Genomic DNA, 19278 nt, shown 5'->3' with positions numbered 1-19278 from the left:
GCATCCCAGGCACACTTTGCCTCTTTGCTCCCCCGCATTCTTATGCCTATAGGTGATAGAACAGCCAGACCAAGCCAAGCTCCAGCAATTTTTATTTTCATGAGTGGCAGTTGGGGATCAGCTGTTAGGTTCTGTGCCCAGGACACTGACTGCTGCCTGGCGCCCACTCTCTATACAGTCATTAACAGCAACCCCCTCATAGGAGGCTCCAGCCAAAGTCAGGGGCAACCTGTGAGCAGCCAGGAATTGCCTAGCTGACTCTAGAAGGAAAGGATGAAAGGAATGTTATAGCTGGGGGTCTGATGCCCTTGGCCCTCCTCAGCCCAGCTGTTTTCCCAACTTACCTAGTTTTTGCCAGTGACCTAGTGTATACTGGGGGATGCAGTTCTGAGAAGAGAGGAGAGGATGCAGGGAAAAGTTTATTATTGATGTCCTAGGCCTTGGCTGACATACAGTGACAAATGTTCCAGTCCCTGTCTTCAAGGCCTTCAGTGGAGAGCTGAGGGAAGTTTATCCCAACTTACCTTGTGTAGATGGACCAAGCAGTGACTTGGCAGCTCCTTCAGTCCTAATTGTGTGGCAGCTGCTTCCTGGGCCCGCTGTTGAAACAGCTCCTGAGATAAGACACAGCCACTCGCCTCCAGTGTCTGTAACCAGGAACCTCCCAGCATCACCTAGGGAGGGAATATAGCACTGATCAGTCTGGCCTTGCCTACACTGGAGCACAGAGGAGCCCTCTGGAAATGCCACTAGGCAAAGTTTCCTCCTCTCACAGTCACTCTGAGGCCAGGGGGGCTCCCATCCTGCTCAGGGAAAGCAACTGAGTCATACACGATTCCCAGGACGCCTGGATCTTCTGAAGATGGCACCAAGTGTCCAAATCCCTGGAGAGAAGGACATACATGCGTCAGAAGGAAAGGGCTCTAGTTAAGCCTGTCTCTCCTTCCCATTTTTTTTGACGGGGGACAGAGTCCCGCTCTGTCACCCAGGCTGGAGTGTAATGGCGAGATCTAAGCTCACTGTAACCTCCACCTCCTGGGTTCAAGCGATTCTGCTGCCTCAGCCTCCCAAGTAGCTGGGATTACAGGCATGAGCCACCACACCTGGCTACTTTTTGTATTTTTCATAGAGATGGAGTTTCACCATGTTGGCTAGGCTGGTCTCAAACTCCTGACCTCCTTATCCACCCACCTTGGCCTCCCAAAATGCTGGGATTACAAGTGTGAGCCACCATGCCCGGCCTCTCCATCCCTTTATCATACCTGGACAGGCAGATGGGCTTCTTGGTACTGCAGATTCACCACAGCTACAGACACCGCAGTGATGGCACTCAGGGCACGAGCCAGAGGTGCAGCCTCAGCAGGGAGCAGCTCGCTAAGCACTAGAGATCAGGCAGAGGCCTGACTCAGGAGGCATTCCCATTACAGTTGTCAGTCCTCTTTGGGATTAGACTCCCATAGAGATGACCAGTTCAGGGGCATGGTGTGGTCCTGCTGACCCAGGAAGGTACAGCTTTTGCCTCTCACTGGTAGGGGTTGGGGAAGGGGAAGGTGGCTATCCCATTACCTGAAGCTGGAATGGCACTAATAACGTGGTCAGCCTCCAGACTGCTGTCCCTTAGAGATACCTAAGAGCATGAAAACATTTGAAAGACCCAGAAAATGAGAATCTGATTAGTGAAAAGAGACTTCTGGTGCTTCACTCTCAGTTTCCCAGGCACCCATGTGGCTGGGGAGACTGTACTGACCCAGGATGAAGAGAATGGGTAACTGTGTAGACTTCATAAAAAAAATCATTTCTCTGTGTACTCCAGGAAGTGGACGAGACAGGCCAGTGTGGCTGTTCTGAAATGTTCAGCGAAGCTGGGTTCTTTCCCCTATCTCTAAGCCACTTATAAGTACTACTTCTATCCACAGACTTGCATAGGCTCTTTGAGGAAGGTTCACAAATAGGGCCTAGGATTATGGGGTAGCCCATGTCTAAGTAGCTTCTAAGGCACGAAAACAACGAGGAACTCCAGTTCTATTGGCCCTGGCCTAGTTAAACCACTTGGATAAAGATGGACACACTAACAGGTTCATTACACTCCAGGGGTTCCCCTACCTTCCAGCGCCCTTCTGCCTGGAGGCTGAGCCCACAGACTGGCTGACCTCTGAGAACACTGACCCCCCTACTAGTTAGGTGGGTTTCAAGGGCCTGAGGCAGCATCTCTAGACCTCCACGAAGTGACCACTGGCTCCAGCGCTCAGCCAAGGCCTGGCGAATGAGTGCTGAGTCTGGCTGTGGGGTCCGCCCTGCAGAGGAAGCAAAGAAGAATCATTGAGGCTGGATGCAATGGCTCACACTTGTAATCCCAGCACTTTAGGAGGCGGAGGCGGGTGGATCACTTGAGGTCAGGAGTTTGAGACCAGCCTGGCCAACATAGTGAAACTTCGTCTCTACCAAAAAAAATACAAAGATTAGCTGGGAGTGGTGGCACATGTTTATAATCCCAGCTACTTAAGAGGCTGAGGCAGGAGAATTGCTTGAGCCTGGGAGACAGAGGTTGCAATGAGCCAATCTGAGATTGCACCACTGCACTCCAGCCTAGGTGGCAGAGCAAGACTCTGTCTCAAAAAAGAAAAAAAGAATCATTGAATAGCACCCTTTGTCCCCACTCCCTCACTTTGGCAGTCCTTAATATCTTCACCCTTTGAATCAATCCCCCCTCACCTGCCCCCAGCAGCAGGCCCAGTAATACGGAACGATGGGTTTGCTCAGCTTGGAAGAGACTGGGAAAACAGGACCTGATGCTGAGCTCACGGCTGTTGCCTGCAAACACTCCACGGCAGAGACTGTCCATGGCTAGAGACGCCACCTTAAGGGTGAGACTGGGACTAAGGAGCCAAAGAATAATCTACACTGACTGATTTCCACAGCCCGTATTTGGTAGGGAATGGGGGTGGGATAGGGTTTGGTTTGGGAGACATTCCCACTATGACAGAAGGATGGAAGTGAAGGCCTTCACTCCCAATAATGAGTTTTGGGAATTATGAGGGGGTGGGATATGAAGAGAAGAGGCATCTCCAAATGATACAGAAGAGCCCCTACGTGGTAGATTTGAACAGGGAGCTCTGCAGCTGGTTTAGGAGGGAAGAGGTTTGGGGCCTCTGGGCAAGTGTCACCTCAGGTCCAAGGCGGCGCTGGGCAAAACTGTGCACGGTCTCATCAGGCTCTTTGCCCCGGGGCTTGGTCAGCTCCCTCAGCCCAGCCCAAAACAGAGGTTTGGAGAAGGGGGGTGAAGGGCGGAGTAGCCCCCTGCATGGAGAAAGACTTAGTGAGGGGGAAGCTCCCTGACATACCTCCCCAGCTTCAGGCGCTGGGGTCATTTCCACTCATTTGGCTTCCTTTTGCTGGGAAGGCTGACAGGGAGATGAAGAAATGGAAGGCAGGTCAGGCACGGTGGCTCACGTCTGTAATCCCAGCACTTTGGGAGGCCGAGGCAGGCGGATCACAAGGTCAGGAGTTCGAGACCAGCCTGGCCAATATGGTGAAACCCCATCTCTACTAAAAATACAAAAAATAGCCGGACGTGGTGGTGGGCACCTGTAGTTCCAGCTACTCGGGAGGCTGAAGCAGGAGAATCGCTTGAGCCCGAAAGGCGGAGGTTGCAGTGAGCCAAGATCGCACCATTGCACTCCATCCTGGGCGACAGCGATACTCCGTCTCAAAAAAAAAAAAAAAAAGAGAAAGAAATGGAAGGCATATGAGGATGAGGGCACAGTAAAAGCAGCGGAGGTGCTGGTGTTACCTGAGGCCAGTGGGCAGGGCATGCAGGGCACCGCCCACGTAGAGGAACCTGTTCTGGGCAGCTGGGTGGTCTCCCCGGACAGGCAGCACTTCTGAATCCAAGCCAAGCTCAGAAACCTGCTCTCCACAGGCCCTCAGAAGAGGAGAAACTAAGGGAAGGTCTGACCCACCAAACATACTTCCCCCTCTAAACTCTATTCCCCAATGGAAGCCCTCTCCACAACCTCTCTCCTAGACATCCCACAAGCCTCTCACCAGGAGCAAGGTCCGGGCCCCTAGGGCTCCCGCTGGCCTAATTCCCCGAGGTCCAAGCTCAAAGATAGCACCATTCGGGCCTCGAACAGAGCGAATCCAGCCTCCCAGACGCTCACTGCCCTCCACCAGGACCACCTGGCGACAAGAGGGAGCGACACTGCAGCACCGCCTGTAGCCGCCGGGGATAGGTCAGGAGGGGAGGGGAAGAGGCACATTCAGAGGGCCAGGATCCATCTAACTTTTGATGGAAATGGGAAAAGAGCATTAAATGAAGCTCCCTCTGGCACAGTTGGAGCACTCACCTTAGGGGGACACGGGGCCCGGCTCAGGTGGTAACTGGCGGCCAAGCCGCTGACGCCTCCGCCCAACACGACCACGGTCCGGCCCATGGGGAAACCTGGGGGAAAGGGGGCGATATGGACAGGCAGACCGGGGACACCCTGCGCTCCAGAAGCCCCGCCGGTTTTGCGTTCTATCTCCGGTCACTCACTGCTTTAAGGGAAACTAAGTGTGCACAGATGGGCTGGTGGAACAGTGAGTCCAGGGGCCAGGACTCACCCACAAGAGAGGAGAAAAAATGAGGCAGAAGGAGGTCGAGGTCCTAAGACCGTACCCCGCCGGCGCTCCGCTGGGTGCAGATAAGGGCCACACCCTCGCTATCGGCCCTCGCAGGGCTCGGGGCGGCGGGCAGTACGCCTGAGTTCTGAGGCGCTCTGTCTGCCACGCCTCGGTAGGCCAAAAAGTGCTTCAAATCCGCTATTCCCCCCCCCCAGCCTTTTCGGTCTCTCCTACTCTCCGTCCACTCTGTCGCGCGGCACGCGCCTGACCATATTTCTCCTACATCTGGATTGGCAGGCCCTGGAAGGTCCCGGATCACGTTCACCAATGAAAACATTGAACTGGCAGAGGCGGAGCGACGGCAGCTGTAAGAGCTTGAGGTTAACCGCGTCAGCTCCGAGCTGGGAGTGAGCGGCTCTACCCGGCACTGCCCTCCTCAGGACCAAGGCGACGAGCGCTTAATGCTGGAGTTAGCGTTCCCCAGCACAAGTTTCCCAGGTCCAGCTAGGGTGACAACCCTAGAGGGAAGGCCCCAGGAGCTTTGGTCGTAGGGAGAATAGATAGGGACACTGGAAGCCAGTCCACTGGGAGGTGGCTCCATAAACAGCTCCTTGATGTTAGCAACAGACCGGGCCTACGGGAGCTAGGGCCACCCGGCAACGTACCCAGTGTTTGTCAACAGCGGCATCCCCCATCGCCGACCAAACCAGACGCCCCAGAGCCTGCACGCAGCCTCAAGTATGCCTTCCCTCTTTTTCCTCCCAGTGCTTAACGTACACTGCTGGGGGGCACAGGTCCGGTTCCAGCACCATCTCCGAAACCTTCCCCCTTGGATCTGAGAGCGCCCCCACCTATTAGAGAGGGAACTTGGGTCCCAGGAAGACTCCAATTAGGCCCAGTTTTCTGTCACTCCCTAAGCAAAAATACAAATAAGCACATCATTTTTTCTTAATAAATTTATTCACAAAAAGTGATATTGCAGAGGGTCTGGGGGCTGTACACGGGCAGGGGCTTGGTGAGCTCTGTACATGGGGCTGGGAGACAAGGGAGCCTCCAGGTGGAAGGGTATTTTTTAATAAAAAAAATAATGGAGCTACAACCACCCCCTCCCCCCTCCCCGATTAAAAAGACACAAAAATAGACGTCTCTGAGGTAAACGGGGAGCCTGGGGCTTAAGGGTGTTTAAAGGGCTTCACAGGTGCCAGGGCTTAGAGAGGGTGTCACAGGCACCGGGGTGGCTCCTGCATCAGTTGGTAGAACAGCACGTAGCCCTCGCTGGATGCCACCTGGTTTTCACTGACAGGGGAGACACTAGGAAAAAGGGAGATCGGGAAAGGGTTGTGGTCATTACTGTTTACTCCCTTCTCCCTCAAGACCGAACCTCAGAGCATCCAGGAAGAGATCAGGCAAGACCTCCGCCTCTCCTTTCACCTGGCACTCTGCTCTCCTGGGACTTCATAGAAGGGGAGGGTGTCAGGGCTGAGTGGGAATGGGGCAAGATGTAAATAGGAGGCTGTTCTCACCGAGAGTCATTGTAGACATGCCAACCAGTCTGGCACCGGCACAGGGCTGTGTAGTGACCATAGTGGACGCTGCCTGAGTGGTTGCAAAGGGCATACAGCTGGTATACAGGACTTCCTGCGGGGTTGGAGATGATCAAGTTCTACAATCAGAGCTGTGCCCCCACTCCTTTGGCTCCTTAGGACTTTCCCCACCAGACTCACCGGCTTTGTCACTGGCAAAGTCCCCTAGGCTCAGTCGCTGCAGTGGAAAGTCTACACCTACCGAACTCTTCTTGATGGAGCCTCGGGAGGCAGAAAAGCGATTCAGATCTAAGCCCTGGTTAAGGAGCATTTGGGAGCAGTGGGCCTCTGAGGGGGACTTCTGTCCTGAAAGCTGTCCTCTCCCCACTCCCAAAACACTGGGAGTAGCTTGTGGAAAAGGGGGTGGCAGGCTTTTCCTAAGGAAAATTCAATTCTCTGGAAACATGGAGGGTGAGGAAAGAGAATGTATGGGAGGTATCCTAAGAGAAGTAAGAATCTGAAGATTAGGATATGGAGCACGAGGATTCGAGGGAATCTTTGTACTGTCAACTTTTTGGTACTTCGAGTTTTCTGCCGACATCGATCACACACCTGAATAAGTGGCAAACAGTGTTAGGTTAATGTGCTCCTAACCTCAATTGGCTTTTCTGACACTCCAATCCACATATAAATTTCGTATGCACTTCATTACGGCTGGATCCTCTCGGCTTCTCCCCTTTGCTCTAGGAGTACTAGAACATATCTGAGACTCCAACACAAACCCAGATACATAAATATTATTCCCCATATTAACGCATCATGCAATCCATTTTATCCACATGGAGTCCCCCTCCCCCCAGGTCTCCCACCCTTACTATATCCCTTGTGAACCTCCACATACTGGGGCATTCTCCGACTCTAGCTCTTCTTCCTTAGTGAAAAGGTTGAAACAATCCCGCAGAGACACTTTGCCCCCAGCAAATCCTTTCTGGGGGAAAAGGGGAAGAAAGGTCAACATGTTCTGAATTTCCTTTTCCAACTCTTCTCAATCAATCCAGGCTTCAGTTCTGCTCCAGAAACCCACAGGGTTCCCGCCCACACTCTGGGGGTGGGTAGGCTTGGGTCACAGAGCCCCTGTCCTGTCCACCCCGGAATCCTCTGGAATCCCACCTTGGGGATGGGCAGGGACAGGTCACAAAAAACCTCGAAGGTCGTGGAGCGATACCCACAGGCCTGGCACTTGAGACAACTTTTCAACTGGCCCACAAACAGGTCTAGACAGAAGCACAGGGACAGGAGAAAAGGTCATTGTTGGATGTTATGAGATGATTTCTCGGATTTCTATCTCTTTCTGCCCCTTTGCCTGACCCTTCCTTTCCCACTACCAACACTCCTAATCAACTCTTCACACAGCTTCACATTTGCATCATCCAGTCTTCTTCCCATACCCCTCGATAGTATCAATTTTCCCCCCAAGCCTGTACCCCCCTCACACACTAATTTTCCCTCATTGCTTTGCCCCATTCCATACCCACAATCTTGCTGTCCTCTCGCTCCAGGTAACGTTTCCACATTAGGTTGGCTCGGTCATCATCACTACCACAGATCAAAGCAAGTGGGGAGCATCCATGAGACAGCAAGAACACTGGGCACCCCCAACACCCACTGTAACGACCCACAGAGCCCTACACCCCACCCACACCCCTGCTTCTTCCCTATATTTCAAGGAAAAGTCAAAGGAATAATGAATGCCTCAGTGAACTTTCTGGGGAAATCTGAGGTGAGAGGAAAAGGAAGGATTGTACACAAGGGAAGAATATGCTGTCTTCCTCAACCTGTAAATTAATTATCCCCTTCTTCAATTTGGTGACATCCCTAGCATGATCTTCTGCCTCCATCTGCTCCCTTAGACTCCCCCTCTTCCTTCCTTCTACTTCTACGCTGCTTCTCACACTATTTTCTATACTAAAGGGTTTTCCTGGACCCTACATCTTCCATCTTGACTAGTTCAGTTCTATGAAGTGTAAACGCTGCTGATAAACTACTGGGGAGAGGAGGTAGAGGGAACGACCCTTACCTTAACTCAGGTTCTTCTAGCAGAGCCCCTCCTCGGCGGGGTGGAGAGGGAACTGGACCATTGGCAAGGATTGGTGGAGCCCGGCGGCCTCGGCGGTTGATTTCAAGGTGTAGCCGCTCCATGAGGAGCTTCAGGAACTCTTGGGCATCCTGCTGGCTACAGCCAGACAAAGAGTATGGGCAACTGACTCCCCTCCTAGTCCACAGACACTATTCCCTGCCCAGATATCGGTCCCCACTTCCTGGATGAAGAACATCTCAAAGCTCAGAACAATGCTGCCAGGGCCCTTGCTTGGCCCTACCCCCAGACATGGCCAGAGAGAAATCCCATAGCCTCCAGCTCTCCCACCTGTATCCAGAGAAGGAGGGAACATATTTCTGGAAGACAGCTCGGAATCGAGTAGGATTCACAGCTTCGCAGGAGTCAGGGTGCCAGAGGGCACCAATCACATCTGCAAAGGCTGTTGGGATGGGAGTAGGGAAGGGAAACAAAGGTTAATGTCTGGAAGAGGCAAGCAAGATGTGGCTCAGAGGGCAGAAAATAACCTTTAGGAAAGTAGGCACTGGGAAAAGTAGATACAACTGCCAGATTTAAGGGCTGGGGGCCACCAGTACTGGCAGATGGACCTGCAAGTGGTTGGGGAAAAAGGGACTTGAACAGAGGGAGCAGGAGTTGTTGCCCCACCTTCAGTGAGCTCTTGGGCTCGGCCTCCTCCAGGCACCTCTTGCCGGAAGTCCCTTCTAAGACAGAAGTCCCGAAGAGGTCGAGTGCTGCTCAGACACTGCAGCACAGCATTCAGGAAGCACTGGAGAGCAGTAGGGACACTGCTGTTATCTCTCCAGACCACTACCCAGGAAGCCTTAGAAGAGCCTCAGAGCTCTCCTTCCACATGCCTTCCCCAAGCTCACGGGTTTTCCCCACCCCCAGCACCATTTCACATTCCTTTTAGAGAGGAAAGACAGGAGAATGGCTCTCACCGTGTTTCCCAGGTTTCGAAGGCCAACATGACCAGAGCCCAGAAGCAGTGTGTGATGAGCCTGGAAGGTCAGAATACAATCGGCAAGTTCTTATATATCCTACCAAGCACTTTAACCTTTCGACAGCATGCTGCCCACTGCCTCCCCCATCCCATGCATGTTTAATCCCCAAACTCTACCCTATTCCCCTCACTAGGTATTCTAGTCTCCCTACCTCACTGGTCATGAGCAGTAAGCCCATCACAGCTGAATGTACCACGGACTCAGCCATGGCTGTCCCACCTGTTGCCCACTTACTCCTCTGCTCAGCTAGCCGACGTTGCAGCTCCTGGGGCAACTCCCCCAGCACCGGCATGGTTGCCCAGCTGCTCACCACTCCCACCTTTCTGCCCCCAAAACCCCCTCCTGCACCCGTGGCCCCTTCTTGCCCTTCTGCTGCTGGCTCCAATTGCAATCAGCCTAGCTTACTTAGCTCAGAAAATGTGCAACCACATTTGCTAAGATGTTCTGAGCTCGCCTCTCTTTAGCTCCAGAGATTAATTAGGCCTAGGCAAAGTCCCAGTAGAGAAAGTGCAACAAGGGAAAGTAAGGGCCTGGGGACCCAAAGAAGAATTCTGAATAGTTGGGCTAATTCCCTGGGAACCCTGGGCACACCATGCTGGGGAGTCACCAACAACCCAAAAAAGGGTCTAGGAGGCTCAAGGGTATTTAAGCAAGGGAGAGGTGTGTCCAAACTGCTGTAATGAAGGGCTGAGAAAGGAACTTCAGGGAAATGGGGGACGGGAAAGGCAGAGGATGGCAGGAAAGCACAGAGGAACATGGGCATGAAGGCCACATGTGTGGCAAGTCCTCACCATCTTGTCATCAGAGTAGAAAGGCTCAGAGGACCGGGCGGATATCATGTGGAAGGAGCCATGGGAAGCAGGGGGCTCTGTCCGTATGCTGAACAGTGTGGGGGGTCCAGGAAAGCCCCCTAGGCGGCGGAGAGAAGTGCTACGTCTCAAAGTGGGTGGCTCAGGCCGGAGGGCCAAGCGGCTCAGTGCAGCCCCAAGCTCTCCGGTGCCACGGTGCCCTCCCAAGGCAATCCCCATTGGACGCAAGTCCCCACTGCTCACAGACTTGGAACGGGCTAAGTTGGTCCGAGATGGGAGAGGCAAAGCCACAGTTGGGGGTGGTGAGCCAGGCAGGGGAACCCCATGATCTGCTCGAAGGGGGCCTCTGGGTCGAGGGCCTGAGGTCCGTCCCCGTCCCAGCTCCAGTTTCTTGAGCCGTTCATCAGGGGGACCTGGCCGGGGAGGCAGAGGTCGTAACATGGGGTTTGGCCCAGAGGCTGGGTTTCTGCGCTCCTTGCTGCGGGCCCTGGGGGCAAATGGTAGCTTGGATCCCACTCGGGGCTGGATATTAACAGGTGGCTCTCGGGTCCGGCCCAGGCGGTGCTCAGAGGCTTGGGGCATTGTGGACACCACAGGCTGGACCTGGGAGGAGAAGAGAGTGTCAGCATTTGAATATGGGGGGAAATGGGAACCCAGGCTGCTGTACTGAACCCTGCCACACTAATTTTCCCTTATTGCTTTGCCCCATTCCATACCCACAATCTTGCTGTCCTCTCATTTCCACATTAGGTTGGCTCAGTCATCACCACTACCACATCAACGAAAGTGGGGAGCAGTATATGCACTGAGGGCAGGAACCAGATCTATCGAATCAGCCATCGTATGTATCCCCAGTACCTGGCATCGTGTTTGGTACAAAGTAAATACTTAGTATATATTGAGTAAACAAATGAATGAAAGATAGCAGCCCATGGCTTTGACCCTTTCTATACTCCTGTCCCCTCCCTGCAGAATACAGCTTTACTGAAAAGCCAGTGATAACTCCTATGGCGGCTCTAACGTAACATAGGACCCCATACCCGGCTAGTAAAGTATGATGTGCCTCGAGTCACTTAAGATCTCTAGCCAAATGGTAGTGTAGATGCAAGAATAACAGCCCAAAAGACAGTCCTCCATCCTCAAATCCCTGTCTCTCTGGGCTGCAAATGAAGCAGACTAAATAGGGGACTTACGATCCATTCCCTCCCCCACCTCCGACCTCCGACATGGTGTCGAGGTTCAGAAGGCAGTGGTCGGGGATGCAGGATGAACAACTCCTTGACCCTTAATCTCTGCACCTCTCCCACCACAGCAGGGCTTTTCGCCGGGTCCGCCCCCCTCGAGGGCAGAAAGGCCGAGGCCGCTGATTGGCTACGGAATCCGGCGGCGTATTCCCCGCGGTCCAGGGATGCTGTCCCTCCAGCCCAGTTCTCCCAGGCCCCGCCGGGCCCCACGCGCCTTTGTGGAGTGTCCTCTCGGGTCTGGAGCAGTCTTCCCTCTGCGCCCCCCCACACCCCGCCATGCCATAACGCCCCGGCCCGTACCTGTCCCCCGATGAGGCGGCGGGAGAGGCCAGCCGGGGCCAGGCCCCAGTTCAGGGCCACCCCCTACTACCCCCGTGCAGCCCCTCAGTGGGCCCGGCTGCAGCTTTAGCCGCAGCCGTTGCCCAGATCGCTCCCGCCGCAGGGGCCGCCGCCATCTTTGTTGGTCCCGCCCGACCACCGGCCACCGGCTTCACCGTCTCTCAAAGCGCCTGCGCATCCACACTCGAACTCCTCCCACCCGGCCCCTTGGCGCTTGCGTGAGCCCGCCCCACGGCTCCGCGATCGACACCATGGAAACGCAGCCAAGTTTAGGGTCGCTAGTTCTCAACGCTGCCCAGAGTGCTCTTTAATCCATGACTCCAAAGCAAGTCCCTGAGGTATAGGGTGTCGTCGCCCCATCCTGTAGCCCATAGGGATGGAGATCTGACAGTCGTAGTATGGCTGCGAGGCTTATAGCACAGATCCTTCCCAAACAGCAGGGGTGCAAGTGTGGCAAGCTGCAGGCCTGGGTCCAGCCCGCAGACCAGTGGGGAAGCATCTAGCACTTCACAGAGGAATGGGAAGATCCCTGGAGGGCGGGAAGTGCTGGTCCTGCAAAACCACTTCTTGCAGGCTAACACAGTAGGGCGAAGCATGGCTTACCACTAAAGGACAAAGGCAGATCTGAGCAGCAGGGGGAATAGTCAACATTTCATTCCCACTCCTGACCACAGCATCCCCTATTTCCGACTCCCTCCTAGCCCAACCCGTCGTAGCTGTTCATGTGCCTCAGGTTTTAGCCCATTTGCCCTATGTTAACAGCTCCCAATGAGAACCACAGGCTACCAGAGGAAGCGGCTTTTATTGATGGGTTATCTCCAGAAACCAGAAAGACTTTATGTACTCACTTTCAGTTACCCCCATGCCTCCAGGATCGCATGTTGCTCCACCTAGGGGCGGATATAAATTACCTCTACATTGTCCAAAGCCCAGTCTTTCCCTTCCCTGTGCAGCCTTAGAAACTAAGTAGCAATACTGGTTGGTGTTTGTTTGTTTCTCCCCCAGCAATGACTGCTGCAGCTACTTAGTAACAACTAGAGGTGGAGGGTGTCCGGGGAAGCAGTTAGGTAAGTGTGATGCACAGGAAAACAGTATCGTAGCCTATGAAAGGGCCCTCTGCCCTGCCTCGGTGGCTTGATTCTTCATTGGTTGCATTTCTCTTTGTGTTGGATGACGCCCTTCTGAATCAGATCAGGGATTTCTACTGCCAGCCATGGACCCAGCTGCAATACAAGGAAAATCCTGTGAGATTACTACCAGTCAATGCTTCTTATTCCATTAGAAGCTCCCTCCTGGAGACAGATTCTGGGGGGACATGCTTAAGGGACAACACTGTTATTCCTTTTATTCTTAGCTGCTTTTCCTATAATGCTCAGGGCCTAAGCCCCTCTTCCTCCTTTTATGCCAAATACACAAAACTTACCCCCAGAGCCATGAGATGAGCTAGTCCAAATTTGGGCACATTCCTGGCCCACAAAGGTTTGAAATGATCCGTCAGGCATATTTTGCCACCCCTATGAGAGGGACATGAAGAAGGTGTTGACATGCAAAGTTTACCATAAAGCACAGCAGCCTCGGGGGCATAGGAAGACTACTAGTGATCAGAATTGAGAACAACGTCAGCTAAGTACTTTGCCTAGGCTCAGCAGAGGAGGGCCTGGCACCCCACTAGGCCAGCAGACCCTGGAAAAATCTCTGCCTCCAAAGTTCTTCCTTTTTTTTTTTTCCTTACAACTTTTAAGTTCAGAGGTGCACAAGCAGGATGTATAGGTTTGTTACACAGGTAAACATGCCATGGTGATTTACGCATAGATCATCCCATCATCCAGACATCAAGCCAAGCATCCATTAGCTATTTTTCCTGATGATCTCCCTCCCGCCACGAAGTTCTTCCTTAAGGCCTTCTTTGACTCTTTGCCATCTCCTATTCAGTCCTACCTGTACATCTTTGCTGTCTTTCCATCCAGCTCAGGAACTGCAATTTCTGGGGCAGTAGTAGGATATGTGATAGGAATCTGGAGAAAGTATAAAACCTTAATAAAACAGAATCAGGATAGAAAGGAACTAATATAATCAGACATACATATTTCTTGGATAAACTGAAATGTTAAGTAAAACTCCCCAAGCAGCACATCCATACCAGGATTCTGGACGTGGAGATGAGTAACTATAACTTATGCTTATGCTCAAGAAAGGATATCTTGTTACCAATCATCTAATCCCTCCCCTTCTACTAACCTTCATATTTCCCACTCTATCACACTCACGTCAAACTCGATGTCAAACTCATATTTCAGGAGGTCATGGATATACCAGCATTTTCCAAACCACCTGTAACAAAGACCAAACCTCAGTCCAATTTGCCTATTCTTCCAATACTCAAATGACAACTTGGCTTAGGCCACCAGCCTGGGAGACTCATAGGATGGGAACTGGGGAACTCTGGAGCTGTGGGAGTGGAGACAGCTAACATGAGACAGGGCAGCTTTGGTAGTGGGCGCTAGGATACCAAACTGCCTAACTCATATAAGACTCCCACCCCACACCTCCCAGGAGGGTCTACCTACCGAGTCCCTTCCTTGTTGGACTCCAGTCGGAACCAATCATTGTCAGCATTCTTGTTGTTCTCCACATACTGAAAGCAGAGAATGAGGTCTTTGAGAGAGTAGTTAGGGCCAAGGGCGGTCCCCCTCTCCTCAAAAGAAAAGTATGTGGTTACCTTTTTTTTTTTTTTTTTTGAGATGGAGTCTTGCTCCCGTCGCACAGGCTGGAGTGCAGTGGCGCGATCTGGGTTCACTGCAACTTCCACCTCCCGGGTTCAAGCGATTCTCCTTCCTCAGTCTCCTCAGTAGATGGGATTACAGGCATGCACCACCATGCCCAGCTAATTTTTGTATTTTTAGTAGAGACAGGGTTTTGCCATGTTGGCCAGGCTGGTCTCGAACTCCTGACTTCAGGTGATCCATCTCTGCCTTGTCCTCCCAAAGTGCTAGGATTACAGGCGTGAGCCACTGCACCCGGCCGGTTACTTTTTCTTAATATGTTTACCTAATTTTTCTAACATTAGCAATGCTGAAGACAAGGCTATACTGGTAAGTGGGGTTTTGTCCAGAACAGAGAACAGAATGTTTGGGCTTCACTCAATTTAGCAAGCACAAAAGACCTGAAGATATCATCTGGATTCTTCTCTCACTTCTCTGATAGTGTCTGCCCTCAGCCCACAACTCATTTAATGGTAGATTCCTTCCCTGGGTAACTCCCTTCCTTCTAGCCTCATATAGTCCTGGTTTCAACTAGCACCCACATGCTAATAACTCCCAGATTTTTATCTTTGGTCCAGCTCTTTCCTCAGAACTTTAGCCTTTAGTATCCAACTGTATGTTGACAGTTTGACCTTCATTTCACAGGTACTTCAAACTCAGCATTTCCATCTGGAATTTATAATATTTCTTCAGATACACTTCCAGAATTATCCTCCTGAAGTATGAATTTCAGGTGGCAGTATGAGCATTCACCCAGGGCAAAAACCTGGGAATCATCCTTGACCCTCCCTATCCCTCCCTTACTACACTAATCCATGATGTCATGCTAATTTTACCTTCTGAATATTCTTCAAATCTACCTCTCCTCTCTATCTTCACAACTGCCTAGTTTAGACTGCCTTTTGTTTTGCTGAGATTAAGGACAGCCTCCTAACTTGTCTATTACCTTCAGTCTTGTCCCTGTCAATTGTATTTTCCCCTATTGCCAATGCAACTGATCTAAACCCAAACCTGGCCATGTTGTTTCTCAGCTTAAAATCCTTTAACAGCATCCCAAAGCCTCCAAGAGAAAATTCAAGTGCTCAAACCTGTCTCCTAGCTTTGTCTACCATTCTCTGCCTCACATTTGATGCTCTAACAACTCTGAGCTACTTTGTTTCTTCAAACACATCATGGCGGTGCCTGTGCCGTTTCTAGATTCTATGCCTTTGCTCATGCTGTTCCTTTTGGCTTGAATGTCATTCTACTCTTACGTTTTAACAGGCTAACTTATGTTTACTCTTTAAGTTTCAGCTAAAGCATTACCTCTTCCAGGAAACCTTCCCTGACCAAATGCAAACTGGATATCTCCCGTTATGCTCTCAAAACATCCTACCCATGGCCAGGAACGGTGGCTCACGCCTGTAATCCCAGCACTTTGGGAGGCTGAGGCGGGCGGATCACGAGGTCAGGAGATCGAGACCATCCTGGCAACACGGTGAAACCCTGTCTCTACTAAAAATATAAAAAATTAGCCGGGCGTGGTGGTGGTCGCCTGTAGTCCCAGCTACTTGGGAGGCTGAGGCAGGAGAATGGCCTGAACCCGGGAGGCGGAGCTTGCAGCGAGCCGAGATAGAGCCACTGCACTCCAGCCTGGGCGACAGAGCAAGACTCCATCTCAAAAACAAAACAAAACAAAACAAAACAAAACAAACCAAACCAAACAAAAACCATCCTAGCCATTTCTCGCTTTATATCTATCCATATCTGTCTCATCTGTCTCTTTCTCCACTTAAACACTGTATTATAATGATCTGGTTTTGTCTACCTCAGTAAGTTCCTCCTTATTCGGCTTGGTATCTCCTCCCTAGGTGCACAGTAATTTTTTGGTTTTTTTAGTGAATGAATACATGAGGCAGGAGAACTAGAACTGCTGGTCTTTGAAGCAGACAGAAACTACAAGGAAGACAAACTTTTTTCACCTTCCACAGAAGAGAGAGAGCTGAGAAGAGCGTTTCTAACTATGAGCTAAACTCCCCAACTCTCTGTAGTTTAACACCTACTTGAATTTTCAGCCCTAACGTGATTTGAAAGAGTGAAGAGTGAGGCCAGGCACGGTGGCTCACGCCTGTAATCCCAGCACTTTGGGAGGCCGAGGCGGGTGGATCAGGATCATGAGGTCAGGAGATCGAGACCATCCTTGCCAACATGGTGAAACCCCATCTCTACTAAAACTACAAAAATTAGCTGGGTGTGGTGGCGCGTGCCTGTAGGCAGGCACTCAGGAGGCTGAGGCAGGAGAATCGCTTGAACCCGGGAGTCGGAGGTTGCAGTGAGCCGAGATCGCTCCACTGCACTCCAACCTAGCAACAGAGCGAGACTCCCTAAAAAAAGAGTGAAGAGTTAAAGAGGGGGCAGAGAGATTGGGACTGGGAGTTGGCGCCCTGAGGATTTCTGACCACCTCTCCTACATCCAGTTGAACAAACACCTGGAGCCGGGGAGACACGTCACCTTCCGGGGAAGCGTATCCCTAAAATAACTGCTGCTTTTAGCCGCAAGGTCTGGCCCCACTGTGAAACTCACCTGAGTCTTTTTTGCCCTCTCCCCACCATCCCTCCTGAGTCCCCGAACCCCGCAAGAGTCCCATTTCTATGAATTTGGGCGTTAAACTTAAAAACCGGAAGCGGCTTCCACACGGAGCGTATTATTGAGGACACCTGATGTCTCCCAACCCTTCTGCTACGCGTTAGACTGTAGAAACACAACTAACCCGGATAAGGGACTGATATTCCTCCTTCAGTCGCTGCACCCACAACTCCCGATCTCGGGGTCCGGCGTTAGTCTTCAGCACCGGGATCTCAGACACAACACGTCGCGTGGCCTCATCCGCCATCTTGGACCAGGGCGCAAGAGAAACGCGGAAGTGGTGTTGCCTGTAGCTTACCTCAAGGCGCCGCCATCTTTACTATGGGAATATGAGACGTTGGGTTGCCGTAAGACTTGTCTTTTGAATAAGATCTTTGTTTTCTTGTCACCTAGTTACCCGCTTGTGACTGCATCGAGAAGAACAGAATGTAAACAGATTACTCAGACCTATATATGACACCTATCATTAAAATCACCGCAGAGGGCACAAAGGGTAACTTCCGTTCATGCTCAGAGAAGTAATCGCAGAAAACCCGGACACCTTCCCAAACTTGGAAAGCTCTTAGAACTTTAGGCTGCTCAAGGCACTTTCATTTAGTTAGTTCTTTTTATTATTATTATTATTATACTTTAAGTTCTAGGATACATGTGCACAACGTGCAGGTTTGATACATAGGTATACTTGTGCCATGTTGGTTTGCTGCACCCATCAACTCGTCGTTTACATTAGGTATTTCTCCTAAAGCTATCTCTCCCCCAGCCCCCAACCCCAAGGCACTTTTCAAGGCACTGCCTTCCTAAAACGAGCAGTTCATGTGTTTCCTCTACGAAGAACTTTTCCTCTAGATGCAGTTATCCTGTTAAAGTGTGTTTTTAACTCCTGATAAAGATTAGAAACCATGCAGAATCTAAAGACACATCACTGCAAGATTTGAGCCTTAGTCTAGCCATTCACTGAGTCCTAGACTTTTTTATTTATTTATTTTTTTGAGACAGTGTCTCACTCTGTTGCCCAGGCTGGAGTACATTGGTACGATCATAGCTTACTGCATCCTCCATCTCCCGGGCTCAAGCGATCCTCCTGCCCCAGCCTCCCAAAGTGTTGGGATTACTGGTGTGAGCCACCTGGCCCAGTCCCCTAGACATGTTTTGATCTGGAATTAACTAATCTAGGAAGGAATCCTGTCTCTCTAACCCCAGTGGATGGCACACAGTACTCAGTAATCCTTTTGCAAAATGTTACCTTCCAAGGCCGGGCGTAGTGGCTCACGCCTATAATCCCAGCACTTTGGGAAGCCAAGGCGGGTAGATCACAAGGTCAGGAGTTCAAGAACAGCCTGGCCAACATGGTGAAACCCCGTCTCTACTAAAAATACAAAAATTAGCCAGGTGTGGTGGCACGCGCCGGTAGTCCCAGCTACTCAGGAGGCTGAGGCAGGAGAATTGCTTGAACCTGGGAGGTTGCAGTGAGCCAAGATTGGCCATTGCACTCCAGCCTGGGCAACAGAGTGAGACTCTGTCTCAAAAATAAATAAATAAATTCCAGTTGGTCTTAAAATCTAAACACATTAATTTTTGCTTTTTTTTTTTTGAGACGGAGTTTCACTCTTGTTGCCCAGACTGGAGTTGCAATGGCATAATCTTGGCTCACTGCAACCTCTGCCTCCCGGGTTCAAGTGATTCTTCTGCCTCAGCATCACGAGTAGCTGGTATTACAGGCATGTGCTACCACGCCCAGCCGATTTTGTATTTTTAGTAGAGACCGGGTTTCGCCATGTTAGCCAGGTTGTTCTTGAACTCCTGATCTCAGGTGATCCCCCTGCCTTGACCTCCCAAGGTGCTGGGATTACAGGCGTGAGCCACCGCGCTGGCAATTTTGGCTTTAATTTAAAATCCTGTTTGGCTGGCGCGGTGGCTCAAGGCTGTAATCCCAGCACCTTGGAAGACCAAGGCAGGTGGATCACTTGAGGTCAGGAGCTCCAGACCAGTCTGACTGGTGAAACCCCTCTCTACTATCAATACAAAATTAACTAGGCATGGCGGCGCACGCTTGTAATCCTGGCTACTTGGGAGGCTGGGGTAGGAGAATCGCTTGAACCCTAAACACATTAATTGTGGATTTAAATATCCTGTTTGGCCAGGTGCAGTGACTCACGCAGGTAATCCCAGCACTTTCGGAGGCCGGGGTGGGCAGATGGCTTGAGCCCAGGAGTTTGGAAATAGCCTAGGCAACGTGGTAAAACCCCATCTGTACAA

At 51.4% G+C, this 19278-nt stretch overlaps 3 protein-coding genes across 18 annotated transcripts in view; all 3 read right to left on the bottom strand.

The window, feature by feature from the left end:
* Positions 1-75: 75 nt before the first annotated feature.
* PPOX (protoporphyrinogen oxidase) lies at positions 76-5496 on the bottom strand. 12 transcript variants are annotated; one of them, XM_009185201.4, is made up of 13 exons: positions 5380-5496; positions 4347-4441; positions 4045-4179; positions 3791-3906; positions 3165-3297; positions 2713-2857; positions 2104-2294; positions 1567-1627; positions 1263-1381; positions 774-884; positions 525-674; positions 345-387; positions 76-260 (listed from the first exon to the last, which is right to left on the bottom strand). In XM_009185201.4, exons 2-13 carry the CDS (start codon positions 4431-4433, stop codon positions 118-120), a joined length of 1434 nt encoding a protein of 477 aa, XP_009183465.2. In that variant the 5' UTR covers positions 4434-4441; positions 5380-5496; the 3' UTR covers positions 76-117. The 12 variants fall into 12 exon arrangements, with proteins under 12 accessions (XP_009183465.2, XP_009183482.2, XP_009183474.2 ...); XM_009185218.4 differs by lacking the exon at positions 5380-5496 and adding an exon at positions 5268-5286; XM_009185210.4 differs by lacking the exon at positions 5380-5496 and adding an exon at positions 4535-4902.
* A 47-nt stretch (positions 5497-5543) lies between these two features.
* Positions 5544-11819, bottom strand: USP21 (ubiquitin specific peptidase 21). 4 transcript variants are annotated; one of them, XM_031654715.1, is made up of 14 exons: positions 11596-11819; positions 10768-10909; positions 10034-10654; positions 9180-9239; positions 8887-9007; positions 8551-8662; positions 8203-8358; positions 7657-7721; positions 7296-7399; positions 7027-7113; positions 6659-6737; positions 6327-6434; positions 6126-6240; positions 5544-5913 (listed from the first exon to the last, which is right to left on the bottom strand). In XM_031654715.1, the coding sequence occupies exons 3-14, from the start codon at positions 10631-10633 to the stop codon at positions 5823-5825; spliced, it is 1698 nt and encodes a 565-aa protein (XP_031510575.1). In that variant the 5' UTR covers positions 10634-10654; positions 10768-10909; positions 11596-11819; the 3' UTR covers positions 5544-5822. The 4 variants fall into 4 exon arrangements, with proteins under 4 accessions (XP_031510575.1, XP_031510580.1, XP_017804136.2 ...); XM_031654720.1 differs by lacking the exon at positions 10768-10909 and having other exon boundaries at positions 10034-10152; positions 10295-10654; positions 11596-11785; XM_017948647.3 differs by lacking the exon at positions 10768-10909 and having other exon boundaries at positions 6327-6432; positions 6657-6737; positions 11596-11811.
* A 598-nt stretch (positions 11820-12417) lies between these two features.
* Positions 12418-19278, bottom strand: part of UFC1 (ubiquitin-fold modifier conjugating enzyme 1) — a 20787-nt gene continuing 13926 nt past the window's right edge. Inside the window, exons 2-7 of one of the 2 annotated variants that reach the window (XM_031654814.1) lie at positions 17147-17429; positions 14202-14269; positions 13902-13965; positions 13573-13649; positions 13058-13148; positions 12418-12857 (exon numbers count right to left, since the gene is read on the bottom strand). In XM_031654814.1, coding sequence (XP_031510674.1) covers positions 12777-12857; positions 13058-13148; positions 13573-13649; positions 13902-13965; positions 14202-14269; positions 17147-17269 — 504 coding nt within the window. In that variant the 5' untranslated portion in view covers positions 17270-17429 and the 3' untranslated portion in view covers positions 12418-12776. The remainder of the gene's footprint in view (positions 12858-13057; positions 13149-13572; positions 13650-13901; positions 13966-14201; positions 14270-17146; positions 17430-19278) is intronic. The other variant, XM_031654823.1, reaches the window with a different exon arrangement.

The sequence above is a fragment of the Papio anubis genome, chromosome 1 (genome assembly GCF_008728515.1).
Source record: "Papio anubis isolate 15944 chromosome 1, Panubis1.0, whole genome shotgun sequence".
In the NCBI taxonomy this organism is placed as follows: Eukaryota; Metazoa; Chordata; class Mammalia; order Primates; family Cercopithecidae; genus Papio; species Papio anubis.
Note: the sequence above shows the minus strand (reverse complement) of the source record. Positions and strands in the feature narration are given on the sequence as shown.

Excerpts from the sequence above, each read along its gene's own strand:
- PPOX (XM_009185201.4), bottom strand. The coding sequence starts at position 4,433 with ATGGGCCGGACCGTGGTCGTGTTGGGCGGAGGCGTCAGCGGCTTGGCC. Across the intron at positions 2,858-3,164 it reads AGCGCCGCCTTGGACCTGAG|GTGGCGTCTCTAGCCATGGA; the intron begins GTGACACTTGCC and ends CTCACCCTTAAG. Across the intron at positions 2,295-2,712 it reads GGGCCTGCTGCTGGGGGCAG|GGCGGACCCCACAGCCAGAC; the intron begins GTGAGGGGGGAT and ends CTTCCTCTGCAG.
- USP21 (XM_031654715.1), bottom strand. The coding sequence starts at position 10,633 with ATGCCCCAAGCCTCTGAGCACCGCCTGGGCCGGACCCGAGAGCCACCT. Across the intron at positions 9,240-10,033 it reads TCTACTCTGATGACAAGATG|GCTCATCACACACTGCTTCT; the intron begins GTGAGGACTTGC and ends CTGACCTTCCAG. Across the intron at positions 5,914-6,125 it reads CATGTCTACAATGACTCTCG|TGTCTCCCCTGTCAGTGAAA; the intron begins GTGAGAACAGCC and ends CCTTTTTCCTAG.